We start from the raw sequence: 18,649 nt of genomic DNA, 5'->3' as shown, positions 1-18,649 counted from the left end.
CACATCACAGAAGATGATTAATGTGAGAGGTAAAATGATAGACAAACAGAACTGTTGATGCATCGTCTCCTTGGGATTCCTGAGAAAGATATGAATACACATTTCGTTCTACACACTTTGTTTTCTCAAATATACTAGTTGATCTTCAATTGTCTAAGATTGATCGAGAGTGTTTTGGGGGAAGAAAAAGAAAGATATTAAGTTGTTTTTTTCAGGGATGATTCTGTTTAGTGTTTGCTGAAGAACGTAAAACCATAATGGAAAAAATAAATGCGCGGAAAAAATCAAATAAGAAACGGAAGAACGGTGCTGAGCGTGAAATTTTAAAGACGGACGAAGGAAAAAAAATTCGGGTCATGCACAGAAAAAACTCGGCCGAGCCCAACTCCCGGAAGCACAGTCGCGTCAGAGATCATATTTCTCTTCCATGATGTCCTGAAGATTTCAGAAAAAGAACATTGACTCGAAAATGACTAGAGCAGGAAGACTTTAAGTATTGTGCTCTACCGTGTTTTCCAAAGGCCTACCTACATTACATTTTAAGAAAATTAGGAAATAATAATATTAGGGATGAAAGTGACCTTAATTTAGGTTTCCATTTTAGGAGTGAAACGAACGAGCACAATACTCAAAGAAGAGGTTGCCGTGAGATCCGGATGCCATGTGATTATGTCTCTGAAGGTATCCATTGACATATGATGGAGAATTCTCTCTGGCAAAAATTAGAGTAGCGTTTTTTAAGCCATCACTTTGAAGAAGAGCGGTTTCTTATTTCACTTTCTAGTTAGTTAATAAAGATGAGATCGTAGAGGAGCGAGGCGAGAGCCTTCAGAGACACAAAATGGAGAAAAATCGAGAGAAATGACTGTTCAAATCTGGTGCCAACTCGAGTTGGGAAAGGCCTGAGCATTATTAAGTATATATATTTCTATATATATAAATATCTTCATGTATCATATGGTCTTCTTTGGATGGTCATATTGGGTCATCTCACCAGGTCAGCAGGTCACCAGGTCATTCCCATGATCTGGACAAATGTCAAGGAGTAAGTGAGTGAGTCTTTTTCTTTTTCCTTATTTTTTTCTTTTAGATAAAATCGTTTTTGCCTCAGAAGGAAAATAGAAAATATTACAGAGAGTGGGAGAAAGAAAATAGAAGCAGAATTTGGAACGACTCCTCGAACAAACACATCAAGACTTATTGTATTAAATAAAACGAAAACAAACGAAAGAAACAAAATAAGAGCAGAAATAGTAAAGATGGGTAGGTCTCGTTATAGGGAAAAATGAAGTCTGAATATTCGAGTCCCATAAGTTTTTCCTGGTTTAAACTTTTGTGTGTGTGTGTGTGTGTGTGTGTGTTTGTTTTTTTTTGTTTTTTGTTTTTGGTTTTCCAGGATATTTCCTTATATGGGCGAGACTTCCTTATCTTGAATGCTTCGATGGAGTGATCCATTGAGATTCTCAAAGGGCTTCGTTTACTTGAGAAGACAAAGGAAAAGTTGCAGGTAGACAGTGAGATCGTTAGATAGACAGGTAGTGAGAGGGATAAAAGACTGAAAAATATACAGATAGAAGCTACTATCTAGCCAGCAAGCTATATTAGATAGTTCTAATGAGCGCACCCTCTTAGATGGACAGAAGGGCTGTGATCATATATATATACACGTATATATACGCAGCCTGGAGTGGCATATATACATATATATACACTCAATCATAGTAATAGTGATGATAATAAAATTCTCTAAAATGAGGAGCGTCTAAGAAAACACAAACAAAACAGGAATGAGTACTGGGAGAAATACGACAACAACAAAACGAACGCAAATCAGAAAACAAGGAAAAGATCAACAATAATAAAAGAATAAGTGTTTGCTTGGTATATATATATATATAGATATAGATAGATATATCTTTTTTTGGGGGGTTGTATTTCAAGAGCACCTGTAGTCATCTACGTTGGTCTCAGCATTCGTGGGGTTGCACACTCGCAAGTAGATGACTGCTTCCACCGACACAGGAACTGAGTCCAGCGACAGGATCTTAAGACGGTGGGTAGAGACCCATTAGATTAGGGTGTCAGATTAGGGAATTCATTGTATATATATATATCTATATTTCATTTTTTTTCTTAGGTGGGATGGAGTTTTGGTCATGAAGGGAAGGCTAAATGAAGACAACACATAAAATTGGCAGGTCTCTTATCTTCCTCAAGAAAAACGGGGGACGAACGTTGACATAGGAGGAGAATAAAGGACGGGAAACACAAATGATGAAAAAGAGACAAACACAAAGCAATACACATGAATTTCTCGGAGAGGCTCTATAAAAAATGAGAGTATTCAAAACAGAATTCACATAGGTTTTTGAAATAATAAAAGGATTCAGATGTGACTCAATATAAAAAAAATCCGTCAACATTCTAAAATTGATGTAAACTTGTTGACTCCTTAACCAAGCAATTGAACTAATATAAAGATTTGGAATGTAAGGCATGAAAATAAGACTACAAAACGTAATGAATATGAAATTATTTTGTAGAAACAAATAAACAGGAAATCAGTATGACTGGGCCATTTTGAAGGGGGTTGCCAGACTCAATATAATTTCTTTCTTTCTTTTAGGGACACCATTATTTGATACCTATGTGAATCATTGTACTTGAGAGAGCCTTTTGACCTTCATATTTTCAATAAGCGCTGCAAAAAGAACACAGTAATGAATCTGAAGGAAAAAAATGTGAAAAAAATCACTCATAATTGTTGAAAAAAATCGTTTATCTCAGTAACTCCTGGAGACAAAAATGAGAAAAATGTATATATTATCCTGTCAGATTACATAATCTGAACTCTCACATACTTACTCTTTATATGAGATTTTTTCTGACGAGTTATACGTTTCCTTAGGTGGTGTTTTAGTAGTAATACTAGTAGAGTAATAGGAATAGTAGTAGGCACAGTAGATTCTGACAACTCTATATAAGTTTTTTTGTTTTCTGTTCAAACTTCAAACTAAGGACATGAGCGAAACAGAACAATTCAGTGGTTTTTTTTTGTTCATAGGAAGCTAATATCTACAGAAAAGAAGACACACATCATTTCCAAAAATCCAAAAGAAAACATAAATATGCAAAAAACCACAAGAATCCATTTCACTACACTACTACTATCTTCTCACATGATTTGACTAATCGTCTGGTGTTCATCTTTTTCTCTTTAATTCGTTTACAGGTAGTGGAATAAAATAATAATAAGGAGAATTTATGGTGAACTAAAGGGAAAACTCAGTTTACAGTAATTCATCGTTTAGCATTTGGGTGTTGGAATGAAACGTAAAGAACAACACTGAAAGAACGAACGCCGCAACGAAACAACTTTGGTGCTGAGCGTGTGAGGAGTGACGTCACCATCGTCATGCACTGGTTACATACATGTTCACATCCGACAGGCTGGTTATGATAACATCTCTTTTGGAGATAGGCGGTAGTACGCCATCCGTCGTCCATCAGGTTCATGAAACGTTAACCTACAGTAGGCCTTTTGAACTTGAAGAAGGGGCTTTTGGCTTATTCGAAATAAAGGTTCAAGTGAAGGGGATTTTGGCAACTTATCTGGGCCCAAGAGATTTTGCTAAATGCCAATTTGGATTTTTAAAAAATTACAAGGTTTCACGTTTTAATGAAATGGTTTAACTAGGAGTGATATAATTTACGAGGCCCTATGCCAATTACAGTGAGATCAAATTTACATTTATTTTTTTCTTTTACTGAAACAACTAGATTACATTACGGGGCAAATTTTAGTTTTCTAGAATGATACCTGAATCCAGGAATCCGAATGGGTACTGCCACGACACAGTGCCAACATCGTGAGCTTATTTCCAGTTTAATATATATCCTGTTTTTCTCTCTTTTATTAAGGTTATATTCTCATGTATCCACCACCGTTTAAGGTCAGTTCACCCCACTCGATGTAAGATAAATATTTTCGTGTTTGTGGTAGTAGACCTCTCAAGATGTGATTTGTATTTTGTAAACTTACCACAGCTGAAAAATTTTCTCATCTATTTTTTTTGAAAGGGACAGAAAAAAAATAAACAATTTAATCACACAGTATAATAGAACAGTAGCTTTTGATCGACCATGTCGAAGAGACGCTTGTGATGCACCAGAGTGATTGAAATTATATGGAAACATTTGAAAAATAAAATGAATAGTGGCTGTTAGTGAACTGTACGATGCGCCTTCGACCTGCGCCTTAGCTATTGTGGGTCGATTAGAGAGGGTGTTTTATTCAAAGGATTTTGCTTTAGTAAAACAGAACAAGATCTTGTTGTTTGAGGAAAATGAGGAGAAAAGTCAAGGAGAGAGGAGAAAGGGAGGCGGAGAGGGCAAAGGACTAGGAAGGAGAGTAAGAAAATCAAAGAAAATTGGGAAAAAACAAGTAGAGGTAAGACTGAAATATCTTCGATTGGTCTTAACGAAAAGTAACACTGAACGGAAAAGAAATGAAAACCAAGAACAAGAAAAAGGAAAAAGAACGAAAAATATCAGCTGTTGCGGCTATAGCATGCGCGCCATCACATTTCAAGGATCCCAAATGCCTGGAAAATGTTGTATAATAATGATAGAGAATGGAGAGATATTTACTCGTGAAAAAACCTCTAGTCGGAACAGTTTGAATCTCAAAAGAAATAAAGAGGAAGCATATCAATGAGAAAGGTAAAGAGTTCTCAGGGGGTTTCTTCAGGCACAAATGACTACATCATCTCTTTGCAAGATCCAAGATTCATTTCGTAAATAAAGAGCCAAAATAAAGGCGGATTCGGATGGCTAGCAGGCCAAGAGGAACAGCCCCGCCACTGTCATGAGATGTACAATATAATAATAATATATATATATATATATATATATATATATATATATATATATATATATATATCTATATATATATATATATATATATAAAATATATATATATATATATATATAGTATATAATAAAGGATACTATGACGGAGGACCATATGGAGTAAAAGAGAGAGAAGAAATCAGAGAGAGAGAGAGAGAGAGAGTACGAGAGAGAAAGCGAATTTACTAGACTATTAGTTTATCTATTTCTACTAGGCACTCATATCTGTGATGTATGAATATACTACTGCTCACACTTGGGAGAGAGAGAGAGAGAGAGAGAGAGAGAGAGAGAGAGAGAGAGAATATCTCATTGTCTATCTAGCCAACTATCTATATATCTATCTATCATTTCTATATGTCTGAGGATATAATTGTAAACAGGTATACACTGTAGATATATGGATTTTTCTGTAAACTACATCATGTATTGAGAGAGAGAGAGAGAGAGAGAGAGAGAGAGAGAGAGAGAGAGAGAAAGAGAGAGAGCGAGAGAGAGAGAGAGAGAACGTACATTACTACGACAGAGATATGTCTCTATGTTGTTCGAATTCAGCTGCATTCAGCCAGGTGAAAGCACGAGAGAGGTGTGTGTGTGTGTGTGTGTGTGTGTGTGAGAGAGAGAGAGAGAGAGAGAGAGAGAGAGAGAGAGAGGTCAAGATAGTGAGAGAGGCAATACAGAAACATTAGAGAGAGAAAGTCTTAAGAAGGACCAATGTCCAGCTTTGTCTATATCTATAACTATGTAAGGATAGAACAGTGTTTACCTATTTATATACTACTCTGTCTATCTAACTATTTCTCTGCTAATATACATTAAAGAAAGAGAAAAGGGAGATTTAGAGAGAGATTATTTATTTATCTGTCTGTCTATCTAACTACCAATATAACAGATAGAGAGAGAGAGAGAGAGAGAGAGAGAGAGAGAGAGAGAGAGAGAGAATTATTTACTTATCTGTCTGTCTATCTATCTACCAATATACGAACAAAAGGAGAGAGAGAGAGAGAGAGAGAGAGAGAGAGAGAGAGAGAGAGAGAGAGAGAGAGAGAGAGAATTATAACATATCTATCTATCACTTTGTCTGTACATGAACTCATACAGAAAAGAGAGAAAGATAATTGAGAGAGAGAGAGAGAGAGAGTGTGTGTGCAGTAGTAGCCTTTGGGTTCGTTTAGATAGGAATGAAACGGCTCTTTTTCAGGCATCATCAACAGTGGCACCTGTAATCATCAACGTTGGTCTCGGCATTGATGGCGTTGCAGACTCGCAGGTAGAGAACGGCGTCAACGGTTACAGAGACAGAATCCAAAGACAGGATCTTGTTGGGGGAAGAGTCACCAAGGGGTTGCGTGTCAATCGCCGGGTGTGGTAGTAGTAGCAGTATAGTAGTAGTAGTAGTAATAGTAGTGGTAGCAGTAACAGGGATAGTAGTAGTAGCAACATAAGTAGAAACGGTTGTAGAAGTAGTAGAAAGTGAAACAGCAGTAGTGGTGGTGGTAGTAATAGTAGTAGTAAAAATTCAGTCATAGCCTCAGTAGCAGTAGTAACAGCGGCAGTAGTAGTAGTAGTAGTAGTAGTAGTAGAAGTAGTAGTGAGACTTGAAATGGGAAATGTCAGAGCGCATAAAGCAGAAAGGTGAGGAAAAAAATCACTTACTTTCTCTCTCTATGCGTCTCAGAGAGACGACCACACATTTGGTTGTAAGATCATCCATCGGTTTAGGCAGAGCTCAAAAAATCAGTTAAGAGATAACACATGCGAGATAATGAGAGAGAGAGAGAGGGAGAGAGAGGAGAGCGAGAGAGAGAGAGAGAGAGAGAGAGAGATGAGGATTTTCACTTTCAGGGAGAATCAGTGTTTTTTTTTATCAATGTTAAGTTAAACAGACACAAAAGGCAAATGTAACATTTTTGTATGCAAAATGCTGGTTTTTTTTTTGGTTGAAATGTAGTGGGGCTGAGCCTTTAAATAACGTTTATTTTTTATATTTAACCTCAACGAACAACCCGCTCTCTTTCTAATAAGTGAAAAAAGAGGATGACAGACTTCAAGGGGAAACACTAAAAAAGGAAGAAAAAAATTAAGTACTAGTTCTTAACGGAAACAGTATGACGCGTTGCTTTTGAAAGAGGGATAATATGAGAGGGAGTTTCCTCTGTACTTGCTTAGCTGTCTTGAAATAAATTCCTTTACCAGAATTCCAGCTTCATCATTTCTTCAAATGGTAGGCGAATGTACATTTGAAAAACTAAGCGCTCTTGGCTGTAATAAACTGTCTACTCGTCTTAAAAGTTAGTATTTGGAGAGAATGTAACATTGGATTTCACGTTGCATTAATATCACTCAAGAAAATGTTTAAGGTTCTCTTCTTAAAAGCAATTGGTGAATAAATTTAACCATTAAAAAAAACTAAACTGAAAATTGATACATAAGAGAATTTGATTAGACAGCTATCACTTGACATTTGACGCATTTGTATCGTGCGCACCAGTAGGGCTAAGTTTAAAATAAGGATGTATTGAAATATTTCCAATTTAAGCCCTTAAGTTTTATATATGACAGACTGACTACCGTAAAGAAAACTTACGATATCATTATAAATAAAACCTTTTGCATAGGAAGTCGGGGCTTAATTGTATTGATTGTATTTTTTTTTCCAAATCATGATTCTTTAGAAAAGAAAATTTCTAATAGTAATGATAATTTCCTCGGTAGATTTCAGGCACTCCCACGAAAAAAACCGTCCTAGAATTTTTACTTTTACCATTGATGTCGCACGGTATAAAGAATTCCAATTTATTTCACTTAGGGTTCATCGTCTATACATCCTATAATGAAATGAACTCGTACATTCTAAAGACTATCCATTGTGTCATATGAAAGTCCTACCTCAGATTCATCCAGTATTAAGTAATATAGAGAATCTCCCCTTGAAATCTAAAGTAAACTTAAAAAGAAATTGAATTCAGGAATCCACTTTAGATAGAAAAGGGTAGAGAGAGAGAGAGAGAGAGAGAGAGAGAGAGAGAGAGAAAGAGGAAGAAACCAGCATTCTGTTTTGGAGTCATGACTTCTCTGTCATGAAAGTTTACAAGGATAATAAACAGATAACTTTTCAAAGCATCAGGATAAAAAATATCAAAGGTTCATCTGATAAGAAAAAGAATTATGTTTTAAACAAGAACATTTTAAGAACCATACTCAACAGCATCAACCCATCTTATGACACGGGTTCTAGGAAGTGTCTAAAATGACGACAGGTTATTATATGTGATTTAATTACAAGGTCATTTACATACGTAGCCTAAAAGTAAATCTAAAAACCCAGATGAATGAAGTCCGGAGGAAGCAGCTGTAACATAATGGTTATTAAGGAAAAATACATATTAATTTGCATTGTATTCCAGAAAATAATCGAGATGAAAGATACTGATTTCACACATGAGAATTTGAGTGACAACTCTATATCTGAAACTAGAGAATTCTTATGGAATCTAAGTAAGAGATTGTAATGCCTTAAACGTAGCCTCAAAGGAAAGAGGCTTACCTCTTGTGGAGGAACGTCGAACGATACAGTTCGGAGGTCGACCTTCCTGTAGGAGTCGATGCAGGGGACGATGAAGAAGATACCCGGGCCCTTGGCACCGCCCTTCAACAAGCGACCGAGGCGGAAGATAACCGCTCGCTCGTACTCCTGAACCACCTGTAGAAGGAAAAGTAAGGCAATTAACGAACGCTGAAGAAGTGACCTGAAACAGGTGGTCTGAAAAACTATGATTTTTTATTTTATATAACCTTTCTTTTTCATATTGTCTGCGCAGCTGTTTCCCTTTGTATTATTTTAAGATAAAGTTTGCTCTTTCAATAACGTGTCTCCCCGGCATTCTGTTCCCACTCATCTTTTATCTGAATCTTACAATATCACCTTCCTCAAGAGGTGTGCTTATCGCTTACTACGTCTTTCTCATATTTCTATCAGATTTAAGATAGGTAAGGGAAATGAAATAAATTTAAACTTATTTTCATTTATATGTAATATATTATTTATATACTAAATTCAACCGCAGTGGGTAGAAAAGCAACCAGCTTTGCCAGCAAAAGTTTTGTTCTTCTGAATCAAACTTTAAACTTGAAATGCCAAAGTTTTGAAAACCCCTGAAAGGTTTGCTCAACTCGCAGGTATACCAGTTACCACAGATATCACAAAATTCAAGACCACCGCTGTAATGGGTATTTTGCAAAACCTTCTGGGTCTGGAATAGAATTCCAGAAAGTTCACGGCCCAAAATTTTTATAGCTGATAGAATAAGTCAGCGCTAGCATATGTTCCTTGAGTGTGTCCTAATAAATTCTACCTAATCACCGAACCTTATTTATGATCGTAAAAATAATAGAATTAAGAGTCACCTATCCTTAAGACTCATGGTTGCCTGTCAATCTGTATCATCAGTCATTTGCCATTACAATTGACAGTCATTCACGTGTAAATCTCCTTTCATTCGTCGATGAATTTATAAATCATTTATTGTCCACTTAAATCTTCACTAGGTCTGTTTGGAAGTTGCCACCTCTAGAGTCAACTGGCCTGATCGGCCTTGCGTAGTAGTATTTGCTTTCAGAGTGTGGTATTTGCTACCTTTCTTTGTATTTCCCAAATAATTTAATCTGCTGATCTTTAACCATCGGAATTAAAAACTTGGCTTGGCCGACTTCTGAATTATTCGTTGAAGATCTAATGGGCCTGGTAATGGTAACACACACATACACACATATATACGTACATTATATATATATATATATATATATATAATATATATATATATATATATATATATATATATATATATATATATATATATATATATATATATATAAATATATGTATAACAGAATCACGAAAGTTAGGAACGTGATAAATCCATAAATAAAGATAAATGCCACGAAGGAAAAATAAACGAAGGAGTCTGCGAGATCTTTCGCTGAAAAGCCCTTTACTGAAGCAGCTACTGACAAAAATACGAGAAAAGACAATACAAGAAGGTTCGATAAAACTGACAGATAGGGATTATAAAAGGATTAGTGCCTAGAATCCGACACACCTGGAAGATAAAGAAACCTTCCCAAACAAGCATAAACTAAAGGGTGCAATTAAAGGTTTAAGACAAATCATCTCAGATACATCTCCAAACAATTAAAGGATTATAGGTGACAGCTATACGGAACCTGGTAGACAAAACCATATTCACAAAAAATGACAGACATACATTACAATAATTTTTTATTTTTTTTTTTATTTTTTTTTAATAACTCTAAGGCAACTGATTTTATTTAAGTCAGTAATTATATATTTGAGGTCATTCTTAAACATGTTACAGATACAAGGGTCTAAAATGAAAAAGGCCACGACTAACATTGAAATTACAATGAAAAGTAAGTTGTATTAAAGCAGATTCTAAAAGATTTCGTGATAAGACATCTCTTGACCGTGCCAATTACTGAACTGTCAATCCAATTAATTCGGTGGTTGTTTTCACTTAAATGAATAAATAATGCATTAGATTTTTGCCCAGTTTACAGAGTATTATGCTGGCTTAGCCTTACTTCTAAGCCCTTGCTCGACTGTCCGAGGTAGAATGAGGGACAATCCATACATGGAATTTTATATATTATGTTGTTGCTTCTCTGGGGCCATTTTTTTATTAACATTCTTTTTAGTGTGTTATTATAGGAAGAAACAAGGTTGACATTAAAAGCTTTTAACAATGGTTTAATGGTTTCAAATCCGTTAAAATAAGGCAAACTGAGAATGTTCTTAGAATTTTCTTTTCTGTGTTGTTGTTTTCAGTATAAAACTTTTTGTGGGCTTTATTATAACAAATGTCTAATATATGTGAAGGATAGCATAAATCTTTCCCTATTTTTCTTATGTATTCAATTTCTTGATCCAAATATTGTGGACTGACAATTCGCAATGCTCGTAAAAACATAGAGGAAAAAATTGATCATTTTTTATATTAAGATGGTGGCCTGAGAAGAAAGAACATAAGTTAAGTTGTTAGTCGGTTTTCCTATAAATACTGAATTTACATTGAAATGGTTCTCTATGTATCAAAACGTCTAAGAAAGGGAGGCAATTGTCTTTTTCTAATTCTAGAGTAAACTTAATCGATGGTACCTGGTATTTAATTTAGAGAGTAAATCATTTACATCAATACCGACAGGAAGAACAGCTAAACAATCATCAACGTAACGATACCACTTTACAGGAATATGAATGATATTAGGTAAGTAGCGTTTTACTTGGAACCATCTCCGATTCTCATATATATAATTCTCTAGATTTAGTTGATAAATTATACAAAATTGCTCTTTGCCTACTGATAGATTCGTTAGTTTTGACGTATGTTCTCTTTTTACTAAAGTCCCTATAGACTCTATTTTAGAATATCTTAGCAATGAACTAACTCATTGAATTACCTCTACCTATAAGTCACATTATTTCACTCACGAGTTGTGCATTTGTGATTGTAAGTTTATATTCAATGGTGAATTTTATCAACAAATTTTTGGCATGGCAATGGGAAATCCTTTATCACCATTGCTCTCAAACCTGTATATGGAATTCTTCGAAAAACGCACTTACTTACCGTAATATCATTCATATTCCTGTAAAGTGGTATCGTTACGTTGATGATTGTTTAGCTGTTCTTCCTGTCGGTATTGATGTAAATGATTTACTCTCTAAATTAAATAACCAGGTACCATCGATTAAGTTTACTCTAGAATTAGAAAAAGACAATTGCCTCCCTTTCTTAGACGTTTTGATACATAGAGAACCATTTCAATGTAAATTCAGTATTTATAGGAAACCGACTAACAACTTAACTTATGTTCATTTCTTCTCAGGCCACCATCTTAATATAAAAATATCAATTTTTTCCTCTATGTTTTTACGACAAATTGCGAATTGTCAAGTCCAACAATAAGTTTTTGGATCAAGAAATTGAATACATAAGAAAAATAGGGAAAGATTTAATGCTATCCTTCACATATATTAGACATTTGTTATAATAAAGCCCACAAAAAGTTTTATACTGAAAACAAAACAACACAGAAAGAAAATTCTAAGAACATTCTCAGTTTGCCTTATTTTAACGGATTTGAAACCATTAAACCATTGTTAAAGCTTTTAATGTCAACCTTGTTTCTTCCTAATAACACACTAAAAAGAATGTTAATAAAAAATGGCCCCAGAGAAAGCAACAACATAATATATAAAATTCCATGTATGGATTGTCCCTCATTCTACCTCGGACAGTCGAGCAAGGGCTTAGAAGTAAGGCTAAGCCAGCATAAATACTCTGTAAAAACTGGGCAAAAATCTAATGCATTATTTATTTATTTAAGTGAAAACAACCACCGAATTAATTGGATTGACAGTTCAGTAATGCACGGTCAAGAGATGTCTTATCACGAAATCTTTTAGAATCTGCTTTAAAATACAACTTACTTTTCATTGTAATTTCAATGTTAGTCGTGGCCTTTTTCATTTAGACCCTTGTATCTGTAACATGTTTAAGAATGACCTCAAATATATAATTACTGACTTAAATAAAAATCAGTTGCCTTAGAGTTATTAAAAAAAAAAAAAAAAAAAAAAAAAAAAAAAAAAAATTTATTGTTTAATGTAATGTATGTCATCTCATTTTTTTGTGAATATGGTTTTGTCTAACAGGTTCCGTATAGCTGTCACCTATAATCCTTTAATTGTTTGGAGATTGTATCTGAGATGATTGTCTTAAACCTTTAATTGCACCCTTTGGTTTATGCTTGTTTGGGAAGGTTCCTTATCTTACCAGGTGTGTCGGATTCTAGGCACTAATCCTTTATAATCCCTATCTGTCAGTTATACGAACCTTCTTGTATTGTCTTTTCTCGTATTTTTTTGTCAGTAGCTGCTTCAGTAAAGGGCTTTTCAGCCGAAAGATCTCGCAGACTCCTTCGTTTATTTTTCCTTCGTGGCATTTATCTTTATATATAATATATATATATATATGATATATATATAATATATATATATATATATATATATATATATATATATATTTTTACTATATATATATATATAATATATATATATATAGTATATATATATATATATGTATATATAATATATATACTATATATATATATATATATATATATATATATATATATATATATACATACATATATATATATAATGTGTGTAAGTTTCCTTACCTAACTGGATAACTCAGACAAAAGAGATTCACTGGTTACATATCTCTGGATAAACACATTTCGGCATCAAAATCGTATCATTTAGTCTCGCACGTTGGTACGTCTCGTCTTCGCAAAAGTGTTTATTAGCGCTAGATGCGGACGTCGGTCTTGTTCCCAGATGCGGCAGAAGCAAACCGGAGATGTGAGTCGGCAAAATCCACATAACCGAGTTCGTTAAGGGATATTCTGCTGGGCTCAGAGATACGCTCGGGATGTGAACTGTTTTACAATAGCAGGTTCACTGACATTCTCTCTCTCTCTCTCTCTCTCTATCTCTATCTCGCTCTCCTCCCTCTCTCGCTCTCTCTCTCTCTCTCCCCCCACGTCCATATCCAGTGTATTGTCTTTAACCCTTTCTACGATTTTATTTGTTTATTACTCACTGATATTTTCTTGACTAATTGAAAGTTATTATCTCTCTCTCTCTCTCTCTCTCTCTCTCTCTCTCTCTCTCTCTCCACCCCATCTCTCTGTCTCTTTCTGCCTTTCTCTCACTGTATTTAAAATTCTCTCTCTCTCTCTCCCTCTCTCTCTCTCTCCTATTTCCAGTCTTTTGCTTTTATCCCTTTCTTCAACTATATTTGCTTATGGGTATTTGTATACATGGTCGATTACATTTTCTTAATTGGTTGACAGTTATCTTGCTTAAAGCCCCAAATCCATCGACTGACTCGCTGGGAAATAATCAGCAGTGCATGAAATGGCGTGGTCTGATTTAAACTTAGAGCTAGAAGATTCATTAGGAGAATGCTAGAGTTTGTAAGTAATTTACTCAGGGTAGAACGATCAAGCTCCTTGGGTAGGTCCGATAAACTATGGACAGACAGCTTCCTGGATGTTTTGGATCCACTAGATTGCTAGGTAGATATGGACATGAATATCTTGTGCTAGGGGACACATTTTAAGACCTGGACAAGAGAGTTAAGAGAGCTGCTTACGAAATAAGTGTGCGTACATTCAGATTAGCGCCATCAGAATCGAGAGAAACCCGCTAAAAATTCTTCTTGAAACTCCACGAGCGGATGTAAATTCAAATCTGCAACTTTATAATGAGATTTATTATGGAAGTTGGTAGAAACTCGTTAGCACAGAGGAGTTTGGCCGAAAGTTACTGCTACAACCGTTACTACGACCGAAGCGGTATTTTTCTGTTTTTGTTAGTTACAGAAGAATTTCCTCGGTGGGATTTTTTAAAAAGAATGTTAATTGTAGAGGAGTTTTTGCTTGGTTACTAATAGTGTTATTATTACGATCATTATCAGTAATGCCACATCTATCATGGTCTTAGTTTTTTCCTCACATAATTTCTCGTAATTTGATTTCGAATGTAGTTGTCGTTACTTCAACAATTAGTTGTTTTATTCAAATTAATTTTTCATGGATTTATCATACTACTGTTACGGGTGCTAATAATGTTACTACTGCTTTAGTAAGGAATTATTACTATTAGGATAATAAGATAATAAATATTGTTTGTATATTTTTCTGGTCTACAAATTACATACCAACAATAACCCTATAGTATACCAAGTTCTTTTGAGTTTTGGAATATTTATTCTCTTGGTCATCGGATATGCATATTTGTATGTAATTCAGTGTCTTAAGAGGAAGATTATAATCGTGTATTAATAGGAAGATTATAATGCTGTATATATATATATATATATATATACGTATGTATATGTATGTATGTATAAATGTATGTATGTAATTGAAAGCTCATCTCTCTCTCTCTCTCTCTCTCTCTCTCGTCCTCTCTCTATCTCTCTCTCTCTCTCTCATTTCTAGTATGTGTACATATATAATAATATATATATATATATATGATATATATACTATATATATTATATATATATATATATGTATATATACATATATATATATATAGATATATATATATATATATACATATATACATATTCATACATATATATATATATATATATATATATATATATATATATATTATATATATATAGGTCATAAGACTAATGGGATGTCCTTTGCCTTTACAGGGATCTTCAACATCAAAGGGAGTCTCGAGATAATCCCGATGTCTCCCTTTCTGGATTGCATAAGCCACATCCAAAGCTCGACATGACCATACGTGGTAAGAGATTGCTATCGTTCAGCATACAAAAGCTCATATTTATCGTATGTTTAGCCGTAATATAATTCGTTCCTATCGTATGTAATATAATTCGTCCATGCCAGCTTACACATTTCTTTTCGACTTGATTAGTACTTGCGCAGCTGGGGTATAATTCGCCCATATCAGGATACTTAAGCCCAGGCTACGAGCATTCATGAAATGTTTATATAAAGTCTACAGCGACTTTCTCAGACAGCCGCAGTATATTTCGCCTCTAGGGATGCAAAGCTTGGGCGACTTTATCTTGTGGTACCATTCGCGAGCGACTTTATCAGAGAGCTCCATCGGGAAATACTACAGGTCTCAACGACTTTATCATACCTCTGTTTGCATTATAAGTCGCCAATGCTATGATAAGTAAGCAACTGTGAATCTGTCATACAAGTATTACTGATAACTTGTGATTGATGTCTTCAAAATACAGAAGTCGCTACGACTTCATTGTATATTCAGTGAAGGTATAATTCGCTACAGTCAAGATGCCCAGCTTGCAGCGTCTTCCTCACACACACCCGGTCGTATTGAAATAATTCGTCCACGTCAGGACACAGAAGTCACAACTCCTTAACAACAGATCGTGGAAAGACTGTCCTTGCCAGGACGCCAACGTCACAGCGACTTCAGCAAATGCGCAGTCGTGGACTTACAAGCCGCAGCGACTTGATCAGACTCACAGTCGCGATATAATTTGCGCTAATTTGGTTTTGGAAATTCCCTGGGCTTCATTTATCCTCGTCCTGTGGGGCCACGTGACCTTTTCACGCGTGTCAAAACACCGTTAATATGAGCCTCCGAAAATTATATCTTTCTTCTGAGGAAGGGATTTTTCGTACGGCGGACTTCTTCTTCTTCTTCTTCTTCTTCTTCTTCTTCTTCTTCTTCTTCTTCTTCTTCTTCTTCTTGGCTATTTTAAAAGCAGTCAACTTGAACGTTCTTTAATGTGTTTGTTGGGGAAGGGATGGAAAAGGTTTCTTTTCATATGGCTGACATAAACTGTTTTTGATAGTTTAGTGAGGAACTTTGAGGAGCATTCACGCTGGACACCTTTACAGCGTGTTATGATTTCTGATTATATAAATTGTACCTTCCTTTAAATGGCATGCTGTTTATCTGGTATAGTGGTTATTGTCGTATCATGGCACTCAGATGTTGGGGATCACTAGCTCTGCATCATGATCAGTTACTGCTGCAGTGTGGGGTCTGGGGTGGTAGGTTGAAACCGACAGTCTTTGGAAGCTTGAATTTCAAGTCAATGGCCCCTTTGATGTGCTTGTTCTAAGTGAAAAAGTTTCATTTACTGAAACGATAATGATAATAAAATGCCAAATTGACGAAATAAAAACAGTTTGGTACAACATTCTGCTTTCATCGTCATAAGAGTGTAAGCAAAAGGAAGGATAGAATTTTTTTTTTTTAGCTGATAGGTAAGATGTGTGAAAAAAGAATGAAGGCAGTTAGCTAGCTAACGAAATATTAGTTTGTTGGAAATAGCGCTAAGCAGAGGAGATTATATCATAGCAAGAGTAAAAGGGAGGATATTAGATACAAAAACGTTTAGGCCTTAGAATGCTTATGTTAATTCTAAACAAACCATGGAACTGCGAGAATATTAGATGCAAAGACGTTGAAGGTTCAGACTGATATGTTTAGTTCTAAACACATCATGGGATTTCTGATTCACCTGTTAGCCAGACAAGATACTCGGAGGAGAAAGAAAATTTCTTCCTTTTCCGAGATATTGTAATTTATGCCGTCAGTAATGAATTTCTTAAGAATGAACTCAAGGAAAACAAGGAGAGAGAGAGAGAGAGAGAGAGAGAGAGAGAGAGAGAGAGAGAGAGAGAGAGATGGATCAAGACGAAGCAACACGAATTATCTGTTGCATCTGTATTCTATTCCCAGCCTTATTTCCTCTCTCTCTCTCTCTCTCTCTCTCTCTCTCTCTCTCTCTCTCTCTCTCTCTCCTATACTTCTTGTTTTTGCAATAGAATGCTTCTGCGGAAGATTACTTGGTCACCTAATGGCCTTTTCAACCTTTTTACTAAGAATTAATAATAATAATAATAATAATAATAATAATAATAATAATAATAATAATAATAATAATAATAATATTTTACAGAATCGCTAAATAAAAATGAAATCAAGGTTTTAAGGTAATTCCGTAAGCATAGTTTCACCTCTCCCCGCCGGTATAAAAGAGGCAATTTCGTATCGCTGGGCCGAGTGGAATCGGCACCCGGAGATATGTAGCCATTTGTAATGAACTGCGCATGCGTTAAGTTCCAGCTGCTGGTCGAGTTTCAAGAGCTTTAGAAACGCATTATTCCCGATTTAGGGCCCTGGCAGTCAACGACGTTTGAGAGAATTGCTTTACACTTGCAGTATTTCAACTCTCCGAAGACTATCATTCCAACCGCTTGATCATTCTCTCTCTCTCTCTCTCTCTCTCTCTCTCTCTCTCTCTCTCTCTCTGTTTTTATATCCCTCTTTCTCTGTTTATATCTCTCTTTCTGAAACATCACGCCAACGACTTCATGTCGTATCTCGTTTAGAGAAAAAATATTCTTTATAAAAGATGAATGAAATAGTTATTGTGATACGACAAACAGACAATTGATTTATAAATAGATATAATATCACAAACTGTCACTGCTGTGACGATAGCCGCCAAAAACCAGCTGCAAATAGCAAAGCGGAAATTTACACACCTGTATATTTGAATGCGTTGTTTGACTATTGAGAGGCACACTCGCAATCAGGAAACAGATCACATATTATGTGAAACCACTATAAAATTGCAAAGCGAAATGCGTACCCATATATCAGTTTCGCCCGGTAATAACAGCGATAGTCTTGTGGCAATGAAGTCCACATTTAGAGTTACAATCCTTCATAATTCAGCTAGCGTTCTCACCTCTAGTCCTTATACATGCTGGCGCAATGAAGTTATTTGGGAAAGAGCTTCGGGGCGGTAAGTAATGGCCCTATGGAGGAGGTCATGCCATCTCAACCCTCTCATATATTACCGTCGTTTTTTTACGGTATTTCGCAAGTGGTATCAGTAAAGTGGAGTACGTAAGAAAACGGACGCATAACAACTTGAAATCGGTAGCATTAATGCAATTCCTTTAGTTGATGTTCTTTACAACAGCAGGCGACACAGACACAAGGAGCTTGGGTGCTGTTTCTTTGGTAGCCATCTAAATTTAGGACAGCGGTAGCAGCCAACACAAAAACCATTTGTGGCAACCAAACAAAGCCCTTTAGTAGCCATCACAT

General features: G+C 35.4%; 1 protein-coding gene across 7 annotated transcripts in view; it reads right to left on the bottom strand.

The window, feature by feature from the left end:
• LOC135216061 (mechanosensory protein 2-like) overlaps positions 1-18,649 on the bottom strand; it is a 459,704-nt gene that overhangs the window by 80,113 nt on the left and 360,942 nt on the right. For 4 of the 7 annotated variants that reach the window (XM_064251044.1, XM_064251045.1, XM_064251046.1 and 1 more), the window contains 2 exons: positions 8,459-8,614; positions 1,947-2,044 (listed from right to left, as the gene is read on the bottom strand). In XM_064251044.1, coding sequence (XP_064107114.1) covers positions 1,947-2,044; positions 8,459-8,614 — 254 coding nt within the window. The remainder of the gene's footprint in view (positions 1-1,946; positions 2,045-8,458; positions 8,615-18,649) is intronic. The other 3 variants (XM_064251047.1, XM_064251043.1, XM_064251042.1) reach the window with 1 other exon arrangement.

The sequence above is a fragment of the Macrobrachium nipponense genome, chromosome 6, assembly GCF_015104395.2.
Source record: "Macrobrachium nipponense isolate FS-2020 chromosome 6, ASM1510439v2, whole genome shotgun sequence".
Classification (NCBI taxonomy): Eukaryota; Metazoa; Arthropoda; class Malacostraca; order Decapoda; family Palaemonidae; genus Macrobrachium; species Macrobrachium nipponense.
Note: the sequence above shows the minus strand (reverse complement) of the source record. Positions and strands in the feature narration are given on the sequence as shown.